The following is a 16,119-nucleotide window of genomic DNA, read 5'->3' as shown; positions in this document are numbered from 1 at the left end:
AAGTGTTCCTGGGGCTTTGTCATAATGGATATGAAAAGGAACACTGGATTTTGGCTATATCCCCAAGTGGATTTTCTTCCTAAGGTTTCATTACAGTTTTCTTGGTTTTCCTTTTTTATCAAATTAACACCAAAGAAAGAATAAGTAAATAAGATAATAGATAAAAGAGAGAAGTAGGCATCTGGGTGAGTCAATGGCAGCTGTTCTCCCTGAAGAACAACAATGGACTAAGTAATTGCAGACAGAAACAGGATGATCTCTAAACAGACCTTGAAAATAGAACGTGCACATGTCAGAGCTATTTTTATTATCAACATAATTAAAAGAAAAAGTGGAAAAATTCTGGACATAGATCTATAGAAATTGTTTTTTATGGTAGCACTGAACAAAGAATTAGGAAGTGAGGGCCAAGAGCAGCATGGATATATAGGAGTGGATGGCGGTGAAAATGAATCAGGTAAGAGGATTAGCAGTGAATAGATTGTTGTAGGGAGACCTGTCTTTTCACATCCCCAGCTTTGAACTGAAGACAGCTGCTGGTGGTCATTAATTAATGATTAATGACTTCATCTTTAACTAAGGGTAAACTGTATGATGGTAACTCTATGTGTAATTAAAGCATGAGTTCCAGTTTGCATTTGAATTAGGGAATATCTGTAGAAAAATGTATTGGGGCATACTTGAATTGAGGAATATCAATACAAAGATTTAATGCAAATATATGGAAAACATAGCATAACCATCAATAAATTTGCAGCATTTGCTCTTTAAAAATAGTGTGCATATACTGAGACTTTAAGTAACCCTGCCAATTAGAGTTTAAAGTAGTTAAATGAAGTCTTAAAGAAATTAACCATCTGTCATTTCCCTAATGTGCTTAATGGAATAAGACTTCCAAACTGCCCATATAATTGCTACTGATTTTTGTCTTGTACATGAACTACATGAGCAAAAAAAGCTTGTAATTAAGATAAACTGTAAGTGGGCATTTAAGTGTGTCGGCTATTGATAATTCAAGTAACTCTTAGCTGTTGTCACTGCTGTGATTGTTGTCACTGTCGTGTCAGATTGCCAGCTGGTCACCAAGGCTCTATAGATCTATACCAAATCAATGGGAAGGAGACAGGAGGCCAAAAGTAATTTGGGTTCAAGAATTCAGAGGCAATGAAAGGAGAAAATACCTAACATTTTCTCTTTCTTTAAATTTAATCCTGATCCACAAGTTCCTCATTCAGTTTTTAATGTCTGATGCATAGTGTTACAAGATTACAAGTGGATGGATGTATTTTATTTATATATTTGGGAACTTCCGTGCATTTCTGTGCCTTCAGTGAGATATCAACTCTTATTTTCCAATGCTGGTAATGGATGGTTCAGGAAAACTACCAGCATAATATTCTTTACCCATAAGTAAGTGATGCAACTCAGCCATCATCCTTTGTTGCTTCTGGATTGGATTCTTTCTATTGTTTGTTTTTTTCTTAGGCATTTGCAGAATGTGGATGTGCAAGGCAGTTGGGAAGGCTTGCAGTAAGCAAGTATGAAATGCTCCACAGATTTTTTTGTTTAGTTTTAATCATGAAATACACACTAGGAAGGATAGGGACTGATGTTGCATAGTACTAGGAAAATAAAAGCAGGAGGTGACACACCTTGTAGACAGTATGTTAAATTCTATTAAGCTCTGCAAGAATCTCTGCACAGATAATAAACTTGGTAAGACAGACCCCCCAGCTGTAATTGCAGTGTCATACATCATAGGATCCAGTGGTTCCTGATCACTTTATGCTAGCAGTCTCTAGGGTGTACTTGGTGGAGTACTAGGATGCAGTACTGTACCTTAGATGTCCTGAAGTAACAATGTTTTTGTCAAGAAAACTATATGGAATATTCTAGAGTAGTATTTCAAAATGAACCAAAGTAAAATAAAGTACACTACCTTTACTGTATGTGTATATATGTATGTACATATATGCATATGTATTTGTGTCACATGTTTGTGTGTTTGTATATAAATGGGCGTTAGTGAATTAATTGCATTGTCATAATTTTTTGCATCCCTAAATAATCTTTTTCACAAGGATTATTTAATGGAACATTCATATGCACTTACTGTTGCTATTGTTATTACTGTGGAACAACAGCTACGTCTAGAGTTGAAATTATTTTTCTATCTAGAAACACCTCGTTCCAGAGATAGTTTAGTCACTATAAATACTGTATTTAAAACTTTGGCTCAGTCTCACTTAGAACAGAGATCTTATGAATTTTAACACTGTTGAGCATAGAGTCCTGAACAGTGCAAAATGGGTTTTAGATATATTAGATAATAAAGCTTTAGAAGTAATAATTGAAATCGGTGCATTTGTTTTTTATAGAATATGTTTATGCAAATTCAGATGTGTTAATCATTAAAATCTCTTCGTAAAAGTAATGCTTATTTACATACCTCTGTAATACTGTTGTACCTGGCCTGTCCCCATCATCATTATGATGTGCAGGGAAATAACTACAGGACTTTTGTTGAACGTGTCACACAATTTCTAAAGATGTGTGAAATAAATGGCCTTAGTGTCGCTACATGCAGCATCAGAAAATATTTGAGCAGTACTGAAATTTCTAAATAATGTAAATAATGTTTCTATACTGGTTTTTGATCTTAAAAAAACATGTAAATGGTTGTCTTTAAATGATTTTTCTATAGACTGCTTTTTTTGGTTGTTTGTAATGCACAGTCCTGTCTGCTTCTACAGTTCCTGGTTTGATATTCAAGATTGCTGAACTCAGTCTCTGAAATATCCTCCTTATTTAAGGTGACTTTCCAAGTGTTTGATCAAAAAAAGAAACCAAGGTGATAAGCATGAGTTAATGAAGAATTATTAACAGAACACCACCCTTTTTATAATGAATAAGTATTTCTATCTTTAATAAAGCTAGACAGTTTGCCTTGTTATTGATAGAGAGTTCTGTAAGAAGCTGTTTCTGATGGTCTCTTTAAATTGATGTGGATAGTGTGCCATGTGTTAGAAGAGTGAATGTAGTAAGATGCTTTAGGTACAGGATTTTTTGTGGTGTAGTTTAACCATTTGTAATCAGTCCATAAAAGAGCAGGTCCTGCAGTGTAGCCTGACTGCAACAGTAAGAAGGAATATGAAGAATTACTATGTTTAAATGGTTTTAATTTTGTTATTAAACCTAAGCTCAGGTAGCACAGGGCAACAATCCAGATGAAATGTAAAAAATCCTGATTATTTTTTCTGATATTTTCCATTCTTATAATTTTTAAAGCTCTGCTCGTTTAATCAAATCACAAATTTCCTTTTACTCTGAGACCTTTTCCTCCTAAAAATGACACTAAACTTCAATCCAAGATTCAAGAATTTTTCATGAGTTGCTGATACTTGATTTATATAAAAATACACCTGAAGTTTGAGCAGATAACCACAGAAGTGCTGGCTGGTTTTGATAGTTAGGGTTATCTGCTGGACCCTCTTCTTAAAATGTTAGCAAGTATACTCCATGGACTTTCCTACAGGAAGATAAGAAACACTAACTTTTTAATGTAGAATAGAAAATTAGGCATATTATCTTTGAATCCAAGCTCCCTTGCTTAGCTCACAGAAAGTTAATTTTGTTGATGCTGTACACTTTAAGAAAAATCTCTCCCAAAAGCCTCAGTAGTTTTTCTTAGCCCAAAGAGTCAAAGTTAGGAAGGCACACTCAGGTATGACGGTTGTCTTATTATATGAAGGACATTCATCTGAACAAATGGTTTTTAAGGCCCCAGTAAAGCAAGGTGATAGAAATAGCAGAATACCAATAACGAGTTTGCTTGGCATAGAGACCAGAGCACTTGCCCTGCCTGTGGGTGCCTTGATGGGCTTTCAGAGCTGTTCCAGCTAACGCGCTTAGAGCCATTCCTCTTAGTGCGACAGTCTGTGATCACTTTCTTTCTGCTAATATACTCTTACCCATAGTAATGAGCTGCTGTATGTGCCAGGGATGCTTTTGCATCCCCAAGGCATGGGGTGGATGGCTACACATCCTCATTGAGGATGATATTTATTTGGCGAATAGAATCATAGAATAATTTAGGTTGGAAAAGACCTTTAAGATCATCGAGTCCAACCATTAACTTGGTACTGCTAATACCACCACTAAACCACGTCTCTAAGCACCACGTCTACGTGTGTTTTAAAGACTTCCAGGGATGGCAACTCAACCACCTCCCTGGGCAGCCTGTTCCAATGTTCGATAACTCTTTCCGTGAAGAAATTTGTCCTAATATCCAATCTAAACCTCCCCTGTCACAACTTGAGGCCATTTTCTCTTGTCCTATCACTTGGCACTTAGGAGAAGAGACCAACCCCCACCTCTCGGCAACCTTCTTTCAGGTAGTTGTAGAGAGCAATAAGTTCTCTCCTGAGCCTCCTCTTCTCCATCCTAAACACTCCCAGCTCCCTCAGCTGCTCCTCACAGCCCTTGTGCTCCAGACCCTTCCCCAGCTCCGTTGCCCTTCTCTGGACATGCTCCAGCACCTCAATGTCTTCCTTGAAGGGGGGGTCCCAAGTATTACTATAGAACCTAGTTCCTGGGATACCAAGATGTTGGCTTTGCAAGATATTTTGGCCTGCTGAGTGCATAATGTTTTTCTCATTTCCATAGTTATTTTCCTGCTGTATGTTATATAGAACCTTTAAAAATGAGAAAATAATATATTTTTAATGTTTACATAGCATATCATATTTAAAGGATATGATAATATTAACAGAAACTAAGAATGCCAGAATGTTATTACAGTACAGATAAGACTTTTAAACTGATTTGCATAGTGATGAATTTTGTTTTTCTTTATTTTATGGACTGATTTAGCATAAATATTGTTTTAGCCAGCATGAGAGACTTCCCTATGTTAGGAGGTCAGAGTGAAATATTGTGACTGGATTTTAGAGGAGCTGGATCATTTGGTGAACAATAACAGTTTTAGTTATTCATGCTGAGAGCAAAGTAATTAAATCTCATGCTTCAGGGCAGAGGCCGGCAGCCTGTGCTCTGTGGCAGCCAGTCAGGTACTCAGCTTGGTAAGTCCTGAAGCCTCGGCACTGAGGGTCAATGAGAGTATTGGTGATAGGAGAGACATATTGTTTAGGAGGAGTTTAAGATTAGTGTTATTAAAAACAAACACTCAACAACAACAACAAGCCCACCCCCCCCAAAAAATGCTAAACCTATGTCATGTTTAAAATTGATTAATTATATTGGGGTGATTTTTTTTTACCAGTTTTAAACAACAGATACTTGCCATTACGTGGAGGACAATTTACATCTACTGATGGCTTAGAGAAATGCGATTCTGCCAGTTTAACACTCCTACAGTTTATGGCCAGTGTTGAAATAGCAAGTTGAACATTTTCATAGTGATTTGAAAATGTTAAGAAATTAATTTTCCTGACAACTCTGTCAGGTATGTGCAGACTTAACACTTATTTATAAAGAGGAAGATTCAGAGCAGTGTGACATACCCAAAACTGTGGAAGAAAGAACATCCAATTCCAGAGACTTGTGTCAGGTAGCCAGAACTGGCATAAGCTGCACTAATAAAATTCACTAAAGCCTGGTCAGAACAGGAGCTTTGAAAACCTCAGACGCACATTTGTCTATGTGTGCTGATTAAAATTAGGTCATTCTATATTCACCAAACAGTCAGTTTTCCTGAAATAAAAATATCAGGGGTCTGAAATTTTTCATGGATAGGTAAATACTGTTGATTTAGAGAAAATGCAGGAAATATTTCCAGAAGATGGAAACATTTCACTTTTGATTCCTACAGACTGAGATACTACATTTTGAAAACAGTAGAGCATTTCATGTGGCATTTTCAAATGACACTTTAGAGCATCTTATTCTAAAATTGCATTTTCCCATTCTTAAAAATCACAATCTAAACCCATACAATATTCAATAACCAGCAGATTTCCACAACTTTTGTATTTATTTTTTTTTTTCCTAGGGGAAGCAGTGCATTTCAAGTTAACACAAAATCATGTTGCCTGTACTTTTCATTTATTCCCCAAAGGTGTATTTCCCAGTACGTCTAAGTCTAGTCACCAGACTGAGGAGTCTCATCCATCACACTCTAGGGCTAGGTCACGCCATGCCAAATGTCCCTTGAACAGCAGGCAGACCTCTGTTTTCAGGTTACTTACTTCATCTAAATAAAGTGTGGCATATGCACTGAAGAGAAGGAAAACACGGGCTATGTTTTGAAGTCGTGCCTTCTGCTAACTGTATCTTTTACAGTTTGGAGTGTGTCTTGCACTGTTATTCAGCTTTCTGAAGGAAACCCTATGAATCCCACATAAGATAAACCTGCATGAATAAATTATACAGTAGAACTAGCATATGGATTTTCAGTATGTTAGTCGGATCTTTGGCAAATGTTTATGAGAACATTGTAGCCCACATGGAAAGCATAATGATGGTAGCTCCCTGTTAATGAAACCGGAGTTATGCTGCAGCACAGTTATCACATACTAGTATGTGCTAAAAATATATACCTTGGCTATTCCATGGCTACATGTTCATGTAGACCTGTCATCAGTAACTACCATTGTATTTATCTCTTATTACTGTGGAAACCTATACAAAGCTTTATTTTGTTGTATTCTAAAAATTCAGGACCATCTCATTCTTGTTTCCCTTTTTAGAGCACGACGAATGTATAACAAACCAGCACAACTGTGATGAAAACGCGCTCTGTTTCAACACAGTGGGCGGGCACAACTGTGTCTGCAAGCCAGGTTACACGGGAAATGGTACCATCTGCAAAGGTAAGCTGCTGAAAACCCGGGGTCTTTGAACTGGGTGAGATGGCTTGTCATAGATGGTGCAAAGCTGGTCAAGTACCTTGAAGAAGACAGACAAAATGCTAAGCTAGGCATTTAGGTCCTGCACCTATAAGAAGACCTTGATGGGCAGATATATGCTGACTTTGCATTTGACAGACCTCTCAGTAATTTGACGATGATGTATACATAGACCAAATGCTCTAAAATTTGAAGTAATGTTTCATTTCTGTGTCAAGTTAACAGTTTCTATACATGCTACACCCTTCAAGGAAGCCTGCAGTTACCAGCAAAGTTACAGCTGTGAAAACATTGTCAGATCTACATTGTCCACTGTCAATCACTTGCTATTTTGCTTGGATGAACTGAAAGTTTTTGGTGTGCTGTGTCCTTTTTTTATAAATGAGAGAAGCAGTAAACATGCATGCACAAACCTGTGCTACACATGAGGTGGTGCCTTGTTTTCTAATGTTCTCAATCGCTGGTAGACTTTAGAAGTTATATTACTGGTCTTAGAAAGATGCTTTCTCAGAGATACAATGCTACTTTTATTTCCATTACATTTCACCTCAGAGGTGATACTTGGTACTTGGACCCTAATCCTGTGAAGTCCTGAGGCTCCTAGCATAGGATTTAGAGGATGCTTGAAAATAAAAGTATTGCTGCTGTAGGGAAACTGGCTTTAGACACAAGAATTGGTCTAGCTGCAGCAATAGCATACCCAGCATTCCCTGAAATTGCATTTCAGTCCTCTCGATCTGTTAGGTGTCAGAATCTCAGGGGCTGCAGTTAACATCAGTGATGTTCAATAGATACATTCTGCTGCTGTGTATTATCAAGGCTAAGCAACCCAGAATTTCCTTAATTGCTCAGCCAGAATAAGATCTTAGCGCTTGTTATTCCTTCACCTGAGTCACAGTATGATTTTTCTAAATATTCCTAACATAAATGAGCTCTTCATAGAACACAGCAGCTGAGTCAGCTTCCAGTCAAACACATGGTAGTCGGATAGATGTCAGCAAATATGCCTTTTTTATGCTGTATTCCCTCCTTTGGGGAATAGGAAAAAAGTCTTAGCCTGAGGAGGCTCAAACCCAGGGCTGCTCCCCTCAGAAGAGAGTTCTCTCTTCACAGTTCACTCCTGTGCTGTGCTTGGGAGTCCTTCTGCTGGAGGTTTGTCAGCTTACAAAAAGGTAATTGAGATTTCTTTGGGTCAGAAGAGAAGGTGCATAACCCTAGAGCACCATGTTTAGCTCTTCTGTTCCCTGGATAAGAGCTCTGACTGTGAATCTGACATTTCAGAGGGCACCTGCCTGGCTCCACTGTGAAAGAAAAGTGCATCCCTCCCTCCCTTTTCAGTACTGAAACACGGTATGCAGGAGAAGCCTCTGAGCCTGTGTATCCCAGCCTGAGAAATACACTTCTCTGCAGCCCTGACTTGGATGCCAGTGTCCTTCAGAGACGTGGATGTGCCTCTTGTCTCCGTGGCTTCGGCAGCTTTTTATGCAATGTGCTGCCAGCCGTGTTCCCATGCATCAGGTCATCCTGCACTGGGAAGCTTATATGTCTCACTCATTGCCAGGGTCTCACACCACAAGGCTGGTGCCTGGACTCCAAGAGCTGGAAAGCTCAAATTGCTAACACTCATGTTCTCTCTCAGATGAACCTGAAGAACTCATCAGTGGTGCTTACACAGAGCAGCTGCAAACCAAATGCATCTCCAGTGACTGATTACAAGAGCAGGGCTAGGCCAGTGACCCAAAGCAACTTTTTATGTTGGTGATAACCTCCATCTGCCTAGTTTCACCTACAGTTTCTTGTGACTTTCTGATTCCATATTGCAGATACAAGCAGAAGAATTAAGCAGCTGCCATGTTTTCTATCAGAACTGGTTGCTTTTCTGTGTCTGCAGAAGGGACTTTTTAATGTGCACACATATTCACAACTGCAACTGGAGCATGCTGCACCTAAGTGCATGGCTTCTCAGATTGCAGCATGCCAAAGCGCAAATCCAGGCATCAGCCTCAAAATGTAAATGGTAAAATCTTTTAAGTTCTTCAGAATCCCTTGAGACAAAACTATTTTTATTTTTTTGATATAATCGCTTAATCAAGGAATAAAGTATCCAGGCAATTTAGTGTTCAGTTGTGCCTGTTATGCCCAGGCCTTTATTTGGGCAGCAGAGAAGACCAGCACTGCCCTGGGAAGAGTGTTCCTGGGGAAGATGCTGCCTTTCACTGCTTCCCAGTGCATGCGAAGGAGCACATATGTGGGCTGTTGTCTTCAGATGATTTACTTTAATCTCCTTCTGTAGCTTGTCAGCCCATCTGGCCAGTGAGGCAGGGGGGCCATAAACCATGTCTTTGTGACCTCTATCCTTAGCAGAAGGCTGTCTCTGCTGTCAGTGCCGCAGGAACCCCGTTTTGTGCCTGCCTGCCAGAAACCTATAGCCACCTGCATGGTTGCTGAGTGTAGTTTTCTTATCCATATATTGTGATTTTGCATTTTGCAGCGTTTTGCAAAGATGGCTGTAGGAATGGAGGAGCCTGTATTGCTTCCAATGTGTGTGCCTGCCCACAAGGCTTCACTGGTCCCAGCTGTGAAACGGGTAAGATTATAATTGAATTTACGAGGGAGGCAGTCCAAGGAGGATGTCTGATGTAATCCAAGAGTAAAGGATTATTTAAGTGTGTGCTCTGAAAGAGGAAGCTGCTACTTAAATGTTACTCACTTTTCTTATGTGCCTCCCAAGAGAATATATTACAGCAGTTTTAATTAGAAGCACATGGACTGCAAAGATGAGAACATGAATTAAGACATCTTGGGTTTTGATGTTTCATAATTAATAAGATTATTATAGACTTACTTTTCACCTCAAATGACCTTCGAGGTGAAAATCTCCTGTAAATGGCAGGTAATCTGACATCTAGAAATAAATTCCAATATTTTATTACTTCTGTGCTGTAAATGTGTGACTGGTTCAGTAGCCCACCTTCCCCTGCAGCCTTATTTGAAGACTTGGGATTAGCTCATGGTTAAGGCAGGTTTTGGTGTTCCTACTGCTTTTACCTTCTTCTGCAGGCGTTCCTGTCTCTGCCTGCTACCCCTGGGGATGGCAGTCCCAAAAAGCCTTGTCTTAGACCTTTATTTTTGAAGTCTTGGATCTAGTCAAATTGTATTGACTAGCAGATTATGTAGAATGTTAGTATTGGGCATCAAAAAGTGCCTGTAAATAATTTCTCAAAGTTCAAATGAATAGTTTCAGCACCTTTATTTATTGCTGCAGAATTTTTAAATGCATTCTAACCGTACATGCCTCCAGGAGGTAACAGGAGAAAGCTTGTTTAGATTAATTGGCTTCAGTATGCCTAATAAAAGGGCAGTCTGCCACCTATGATTGACTATTGTTGCTGTTCTATATTGCCTTCAATAAATCTTCCAAACAGAGGAAAGGAGGTCATCTGAGCAAGTATTGCTTTCATCTGACTTGTAAACATTTCCAGTTTAATGAAATACACGGGCTGATCTGAATTCTGTATTATCTGGTCCATTTGAGAGGTGAGAAATGTGATTGTTTTCATTCTTCTGTATTTGAACGGATATTTCCACAGTGCACAAGAAGGGTACTGTTTGAAAAGCAGTATTCTGATTGTTCATCTCTTTCTAGAAAAATGTCAAAAGAGCAAGTTTTCAAGTATTTCTCACTGTTTCACAGTCTGCAAATAATGTGGTACAGGATATCAAGGTCTCTTCAATGTAATAGTGCTGTGGTTTTGCTTGGAACAAACTCTGTGCGAAGACAGTGCCCAAGTATTAAAACAATTACTTTGTTTTAGTAACATTTGTTTTATATGCCCCTTGCAGCACTCTGCTATTATCAACTAAATACAGCATGTATAGTTTCAAGGCCCACATTCATATTTTCTAGCTTTATACTCCCACCTGAAATGTCTAGACTAGAAGCATATTTGCTTTAATATCCTTATATAGTCAATAGCCACTATCAAAGGGAGATCTTACCGGCTTTTCTGAATTACCCCTGTTAGTCCCATCTCTGCTCCCTTTTTTAGAGGGGAACCCAGAGACACTCCATTCCCAGTTCAGAAATTTCAGTCACCTTAAATTAACTTAAGTTAGCTTATGTGCATTCAGCCCCAAATGTCTTTCAGAAGCAGCCAGATTGCTGGATTAACTGCCCATCCATCATGCCCTTCAGGAAACATACAGGGGGCAGACAGAGACTTGGACCAGATCTGAATGCCTTTCTGAATATCTGATCTCAATATTTAACATAAGGTTAGTATAGTAGTTTTCACCTGGTATCTCAGAGCAAGTGATTCTGCTGTTATGATTAGGAGCCAGTTTGTCAGCCCCAAACCAGTTTCGTAGGTCAGCTTTACAAGGAGAAGCCCCTCTGTCCTGGTGGACCTCCACTGGATGTCCTATTTTTTTCTTACTGTTGAAATAAGTAACGATAGAGATCAGCCACAGGGGTACAGATCTGGTCACCTCATTTGGATATTAATGTGCAAGTGTAGGATTGTCATCTACTTGCACATGGCTTTGACACATACCATCAGAATGGCAAATGGAAGAGCTACCCTGTCGATAAACAGAAAAAGTTGGTTTGTTCTGAGACTGCATTGCCAGAAAAATGTGCTGTACAGCTGTAAAAGAAAAACTGAGCTTCAGACAGTACATATTCACTCCCAGTGAATGCAAAAGAGTTTCCTGAAGGTACTTCTCATTAAACATTCACACTACAAATAATTTATGCTGGAAGCTTCCCTTTTTGAACAGTCACTTTATCTACAAAGATGATGTAATGTTTTCTAGGCAGACATCTTTAGTTGCGATCCCAAGCAAAAAGGAGGAAGATTGATGTAAAGATGCCAAATCTATTTTAAGATCAAATTACTTATTTCTGTTTGTGGTACATATATTTAAATACTGCTTATTGAAGAATCGTGGCATTTTTAGCTCAAAATAAAACATACAGTTATGTAGTAATTGTCAGCAGCTGATGAACCTATGAATCCACACCCAGCAATAACCTAGAAAATATGAGCACCAGTTCTTACTGCTTCCTTTTGTAAAAGGTAGTTTAATAGCTCTGTTTAAATAATTTCTCAGAGTCATAGAAAGGATGAGGCTGGGAGTGACCTCTGGAGATCAGCATGCCTAATCCCCCTGCTCAGAGCAGAATCAAATAGAGCTGGTTTCTCAGGACTGCGGCCAGTTGGATTTGGAGTGCTTTCAGGTTTGAAGACTCCACAGGCTCTCTGAGCAACCAATTCCAGTGTTCAGTCATCCTCACAAAAAAAAAAAAAAAAAATATTCCTTTTCATTACATTCGAATGCAATTTCCCATCCCTCTAGTCTCTTTCCTGGGCATGACTGTGAAGTGCCTGACTTCTCCCAACACCATCAGGTATTTATATGCATTGATAAAATCCCCCTCAGCCTTTTCATTTCCAGGCTGAACATCTCGGCTCTATCAGCCTCTTCTCATATGACAGATGCTTTGGTTCCTTAATCATCTTCACAGCACTGTACTGGATTTGCTCCCTGTCTCTCCTGTACTGGGGAGCCCAGCACTGGATGTGATCTCAATAGCATGAAATAGAGGAGAAGGATCACCTCCTTTGATCTGCTGACAGTGCTCTTCCCAGTGCAGCACAGGAGGCTGTTGGCCACCTTTGCTGCAAGGGCATGTTGCTGGCTCATGTTCAACTTGGTGTGTACTAGGACCTCCAGTTCCTTTCTGCAAAGCTGCTACCCCACTGGCTGGTCCCCAACCTGTACTGGGGTTGTACCTTAATAGATGTAGGACTTGGCAATTCCCTCTGAACTGGAGGAGCCCTTTGTCCGTTTCTCCAGCCTGTTGAGCTCCCCCTGAATGGCAGCCCACCTACCTGATGTAGCAACCTCTCCTCCAAATTTTGCATCATATGTAAATGTGTTGAGGGTGCACTCTGACCTATTGTCCAGATGTTAAACAGTACTGGCCCAGTAGCTATTATTTTTGTCGGCCTACACCACTATGTGACTAGCCTACAACTGGACATCATATGGCTGATCAGAGCCCTCTCAGCCCAGCTGTTTGGTAAGTTTTCAATCCACCCCACTGTCCATTTATTTAGCCTGCACTTTTTAGCTTGTCTGACGATGTTATGAGAGCATCAAAAGTCAAGCGAAACAACATCCTACCATTCACCAACCGAGTCATCTTATTTTAGAAGGTTATCAGGTTGGTCAGGCATGACTTCCTCTTCACAAATCAATGATGACTGTTCCAAATCACCTTCTTGTCTTTCATATGTTTAGAAATGGTATCCAGGAGGATACAATCAGCTTCCCAAGGATGGAGGTAAATTGTCCGATATGTAGTTTCCTGGATCCTTGCCCTTCTCAAAGATAGGACGGATGTTTGCTTCCTTCCAGTTCTCAGGAGCTTTTCTCAGTCACCATGACCTTTCAAAGGTAATTGCTATTGGCCTCACAATGACATCAGCCCGCTCCCTCAGCGCTCCTGGGTGCATCCCGTCAGGGGTGATCGACCTGTGTTTTTTCCAATTTATTTAGATATTGATCCTTCTCCACCAAGGGTAAATGTTTCTTGCTCCAGACTTTCCTACTGGTCTTGGCAACCTGGGACTCCTGAAGGCAAATCTTACCTGTAAAGGCCAAGGTGAAGAAGGCATTAAGTACCCTACTGTTTTCTGCGTCCTTTCCAATACACATCCCTGCACAACTGATCTGTGTCACTGTGTTCCTCACAAAGCTTGGCAGAGATGCTGCTGTCCATGCTTAGGTCCTGCCTCTGGAGCCAGGAGGAGCAGAGGCAGTGAGTGGTAGGGCACCACAGAGTAGGAAGCAGACAGCCTGCTTCTGATGGGAGAGGTCAGTAGTCTTCTGATCAAATTATCCTGAGACTGAAACATGGTTTCAGCGCAAACCCTTTCACCCAGAACTCCTGTAGCTTTCCCAGTGCTGGTGGATTAGCACCAGAAGCTTGCTTGTGTTTACAGGCACACCTATAACTCTTTTCAGCTCAGCTGCCATGGAAAGGCTACGTCAGATTCCTAAACTCAGTGCAGATTTTGCAAAGGCCTTGTGTAATTAACTGCGGTAATGGGTTTCATAATTTTTTCTGCTTCCAAATGAGTGCTTCTGGGGTGTCAGTAGGAGCCACGTCTCCCTCAGAAACATAAGAAGGATAATCAACTACTACTGCTAGTATCTCCATGAGAAGAGCTATTCTCTGTGGAATGCATTGCACTCTCTGTGGAGTTATTGCGACACCTTAGGACAATCTGTTGGAAGCCTTTTAGATTAATCATGGCCTGTGCACCGTGGAAATGGATCAGTGGAATGAGGAAGCAGGTGGAAGATTCATGTGCAGGTATATCAACCTCCAGCACCCTTTTTTAAAAATTAGTAATAGGACATAAAAACGTGACACTGGGGAATTCCTATTTCTCTTCCCAAAGGATGTGGATTGAGGCGTTGTTAATGCTGAGGGTGCATTTGTTGTCTTAGGGAGGCGGGGTTTATGTGTTAAAACATTTCCAAGTATTACAAAGCAGGGAAGTAGGTAACCCAGTACAGAGCCTTCTGCAGTGTAGAGTACTGAGACTACTGAGGAATTGTAAAATTTTTATGTCTATTCAACTTTTTTGAAATACCTGAATTAATATTGTCTTGTTTCATTGCAAAATTATATTTGAAAAGTGTTTTATTTTAGAATCCATACAAGATGACTTTGTTAGATCTGCTTGATGTTACTGTAACTCCTCTTTAATTTGATTACAGGGCTTTAAGAGTGGACTTCTGATACTATATATGCATATCTGCTAGCACATGTACACAAGAATACTGCATTTTTGCTGCTTGTCAGCTTCTTTTTTGAGTTCCAACACTCGGTTTGTGCTTTGAGTATTCCCCTGGACTGCTTTTAATTATGCGTGAGATCAAATACAGGGTTTTGCTACTAGTAGTGTTTTGATGTAGTTTTGGTAACAGGTTGGCTGGATGTATATGGCTTTTTTTATGGATGATTGACTATAATTTGCATTTCCTGATAATGAACTTTTCTTTGGATATCATGTGAATCACGTCCACCTGTTATTAGACAGTCCATGTCAAACTGCTGAAAATAAACTGGCACACAAAGCTGTTACCTTTGAAAGGAACTGCTGAGAAAATGTTTAACTTTCATATTTGTGGTGCGTTGACCCTGGCTTGGGGCCAGGTGCCCACCAAAGCCACTCCATCGCTCACCTCCTCAGCTGGACAGAGGAGAGAAAATATATCAAAACACTTGTGGGTCAAGATAAGGACAGAGAGAGATCACTCAGCAATTACCTTCACGGGCAAAACAGACTCAACTTAGGGAGTTAGTTTAATTTGTTACCAATCAAATCATAGGAGGATAATGAGAGACAAAACCAAATCTTAAAAACACCTTCCCCACACTTTTCCCTTCTTCCTATGCTCAGCTTTGTTCCCCTTTTCTCTCTCTCCTCCCCTCCAGCAGCACAAGGGGGACAATGAACGGATGTTGTGGTCAGTCCATCACATGTTGTCTCTGCCGCTCCTTCCTCCTCAAGGGAGGACTTCTTACACTCTGTCCCTGCTCCAGCGTGGGGTCCCTCCCACAGGAGACAGTCCTCCACCAACTTCTCCAATGTGAGTCCTTCCCACGGACTGCAGTTCTTCACAAACTTTTCTGGCGTGGATCCCTCCCACGGGGTGCAGTCCTTCAGGACCAGCCTGCTCCAGTGTGAGTCCCCCCCGGGGTCACAAGTCCTGCCAGGAACCTGCTCCAGTGTGGGCTGTCCACGGGGTCACAGCCTGCTTCGTGCATCCTCCTGCTCCAGAGTGGGGTCCTCCCCGGGCTGCATGTGGGTCTTTGCTCCCCATGACCCTCCATGGCTGCAGCGGCACAGCCGGCCTCACCATGGTCTGTACCATGGGCTGCTGGGGAATCTCTGCTCCAGCACCTGGAGCACCTCCTCCCCCTCCTTCCCCACTGACCTTGGTCCCTGCCGAGTTGTTTCTCTCACCTATGATCCTCTCTTCAGACACAGTTGCACAGTTCCCCTCAGCTCTTCTTAAATCCCAGAAGTGCTACCTGCATCACTGATGGGCTCAGCCTTAGCCAGTGGCAAGTCCATCTTGGACCCACCTGGTATTGGCTCTATGAGATATAGGGGAGACTTCTAGCAGCTTCTCACAGAAGCCACCTCTGTAACCCTCCCCCCAACAGCTG

At 40.8% G+C, this 16,119-nt stretch overlaps 1 protein-coding gene across 1 annotated transcript in view; it reads left to right on the top strand.

Annotated features, from left to right (window-relative positions):
* Nucleotides 1-379: 379 nt before the first annotated feature.
* Nucleotides 380-16,119, top strand: part of LOC104515952 (protein NEL) — a gene marked incomplete at its 5' end in the record, with an annotated part of 50,463 nt that continues 34,723 nt past the window's right edge. Inside the window, 3 exons of the mRNA XM_010160128.1 lie at nt 380-457; nt 6,708-6,830; nt 9,358-9,453. Coding sequence (XP_010158430.1) covers nt 380-457; nt 6,708-6,830; nt 9,358-9,453 — 297 coding nt within the window. The remainder of the gene's footprint in view (nt 458-6,707; nt 6,831-9,357; nt 9,454-16,119) is intronic.

Source organism: Eurypyga helias, unplaced genomic scaffold, assembly GCF_000690775.1.
Source record: "Eurypyga helias isolate BGI_N326 unplaced genomic scaffold, ASM69077v1 scaffold5521, whole genome shotgun sequence".
NCBI classification, from domain to species: domain Eukaryota; kingdom Metazoa; phylum Chordata; class Aves; order Eurypygiformes; family Eurypygidae; genus Eurypyga; species Eurypyga helias.
The sequence above is the reverse complement of the archived record's forward strand: the minus strand, read 5'-3'. Positions and strand labels throughout refer to the sequence as shown.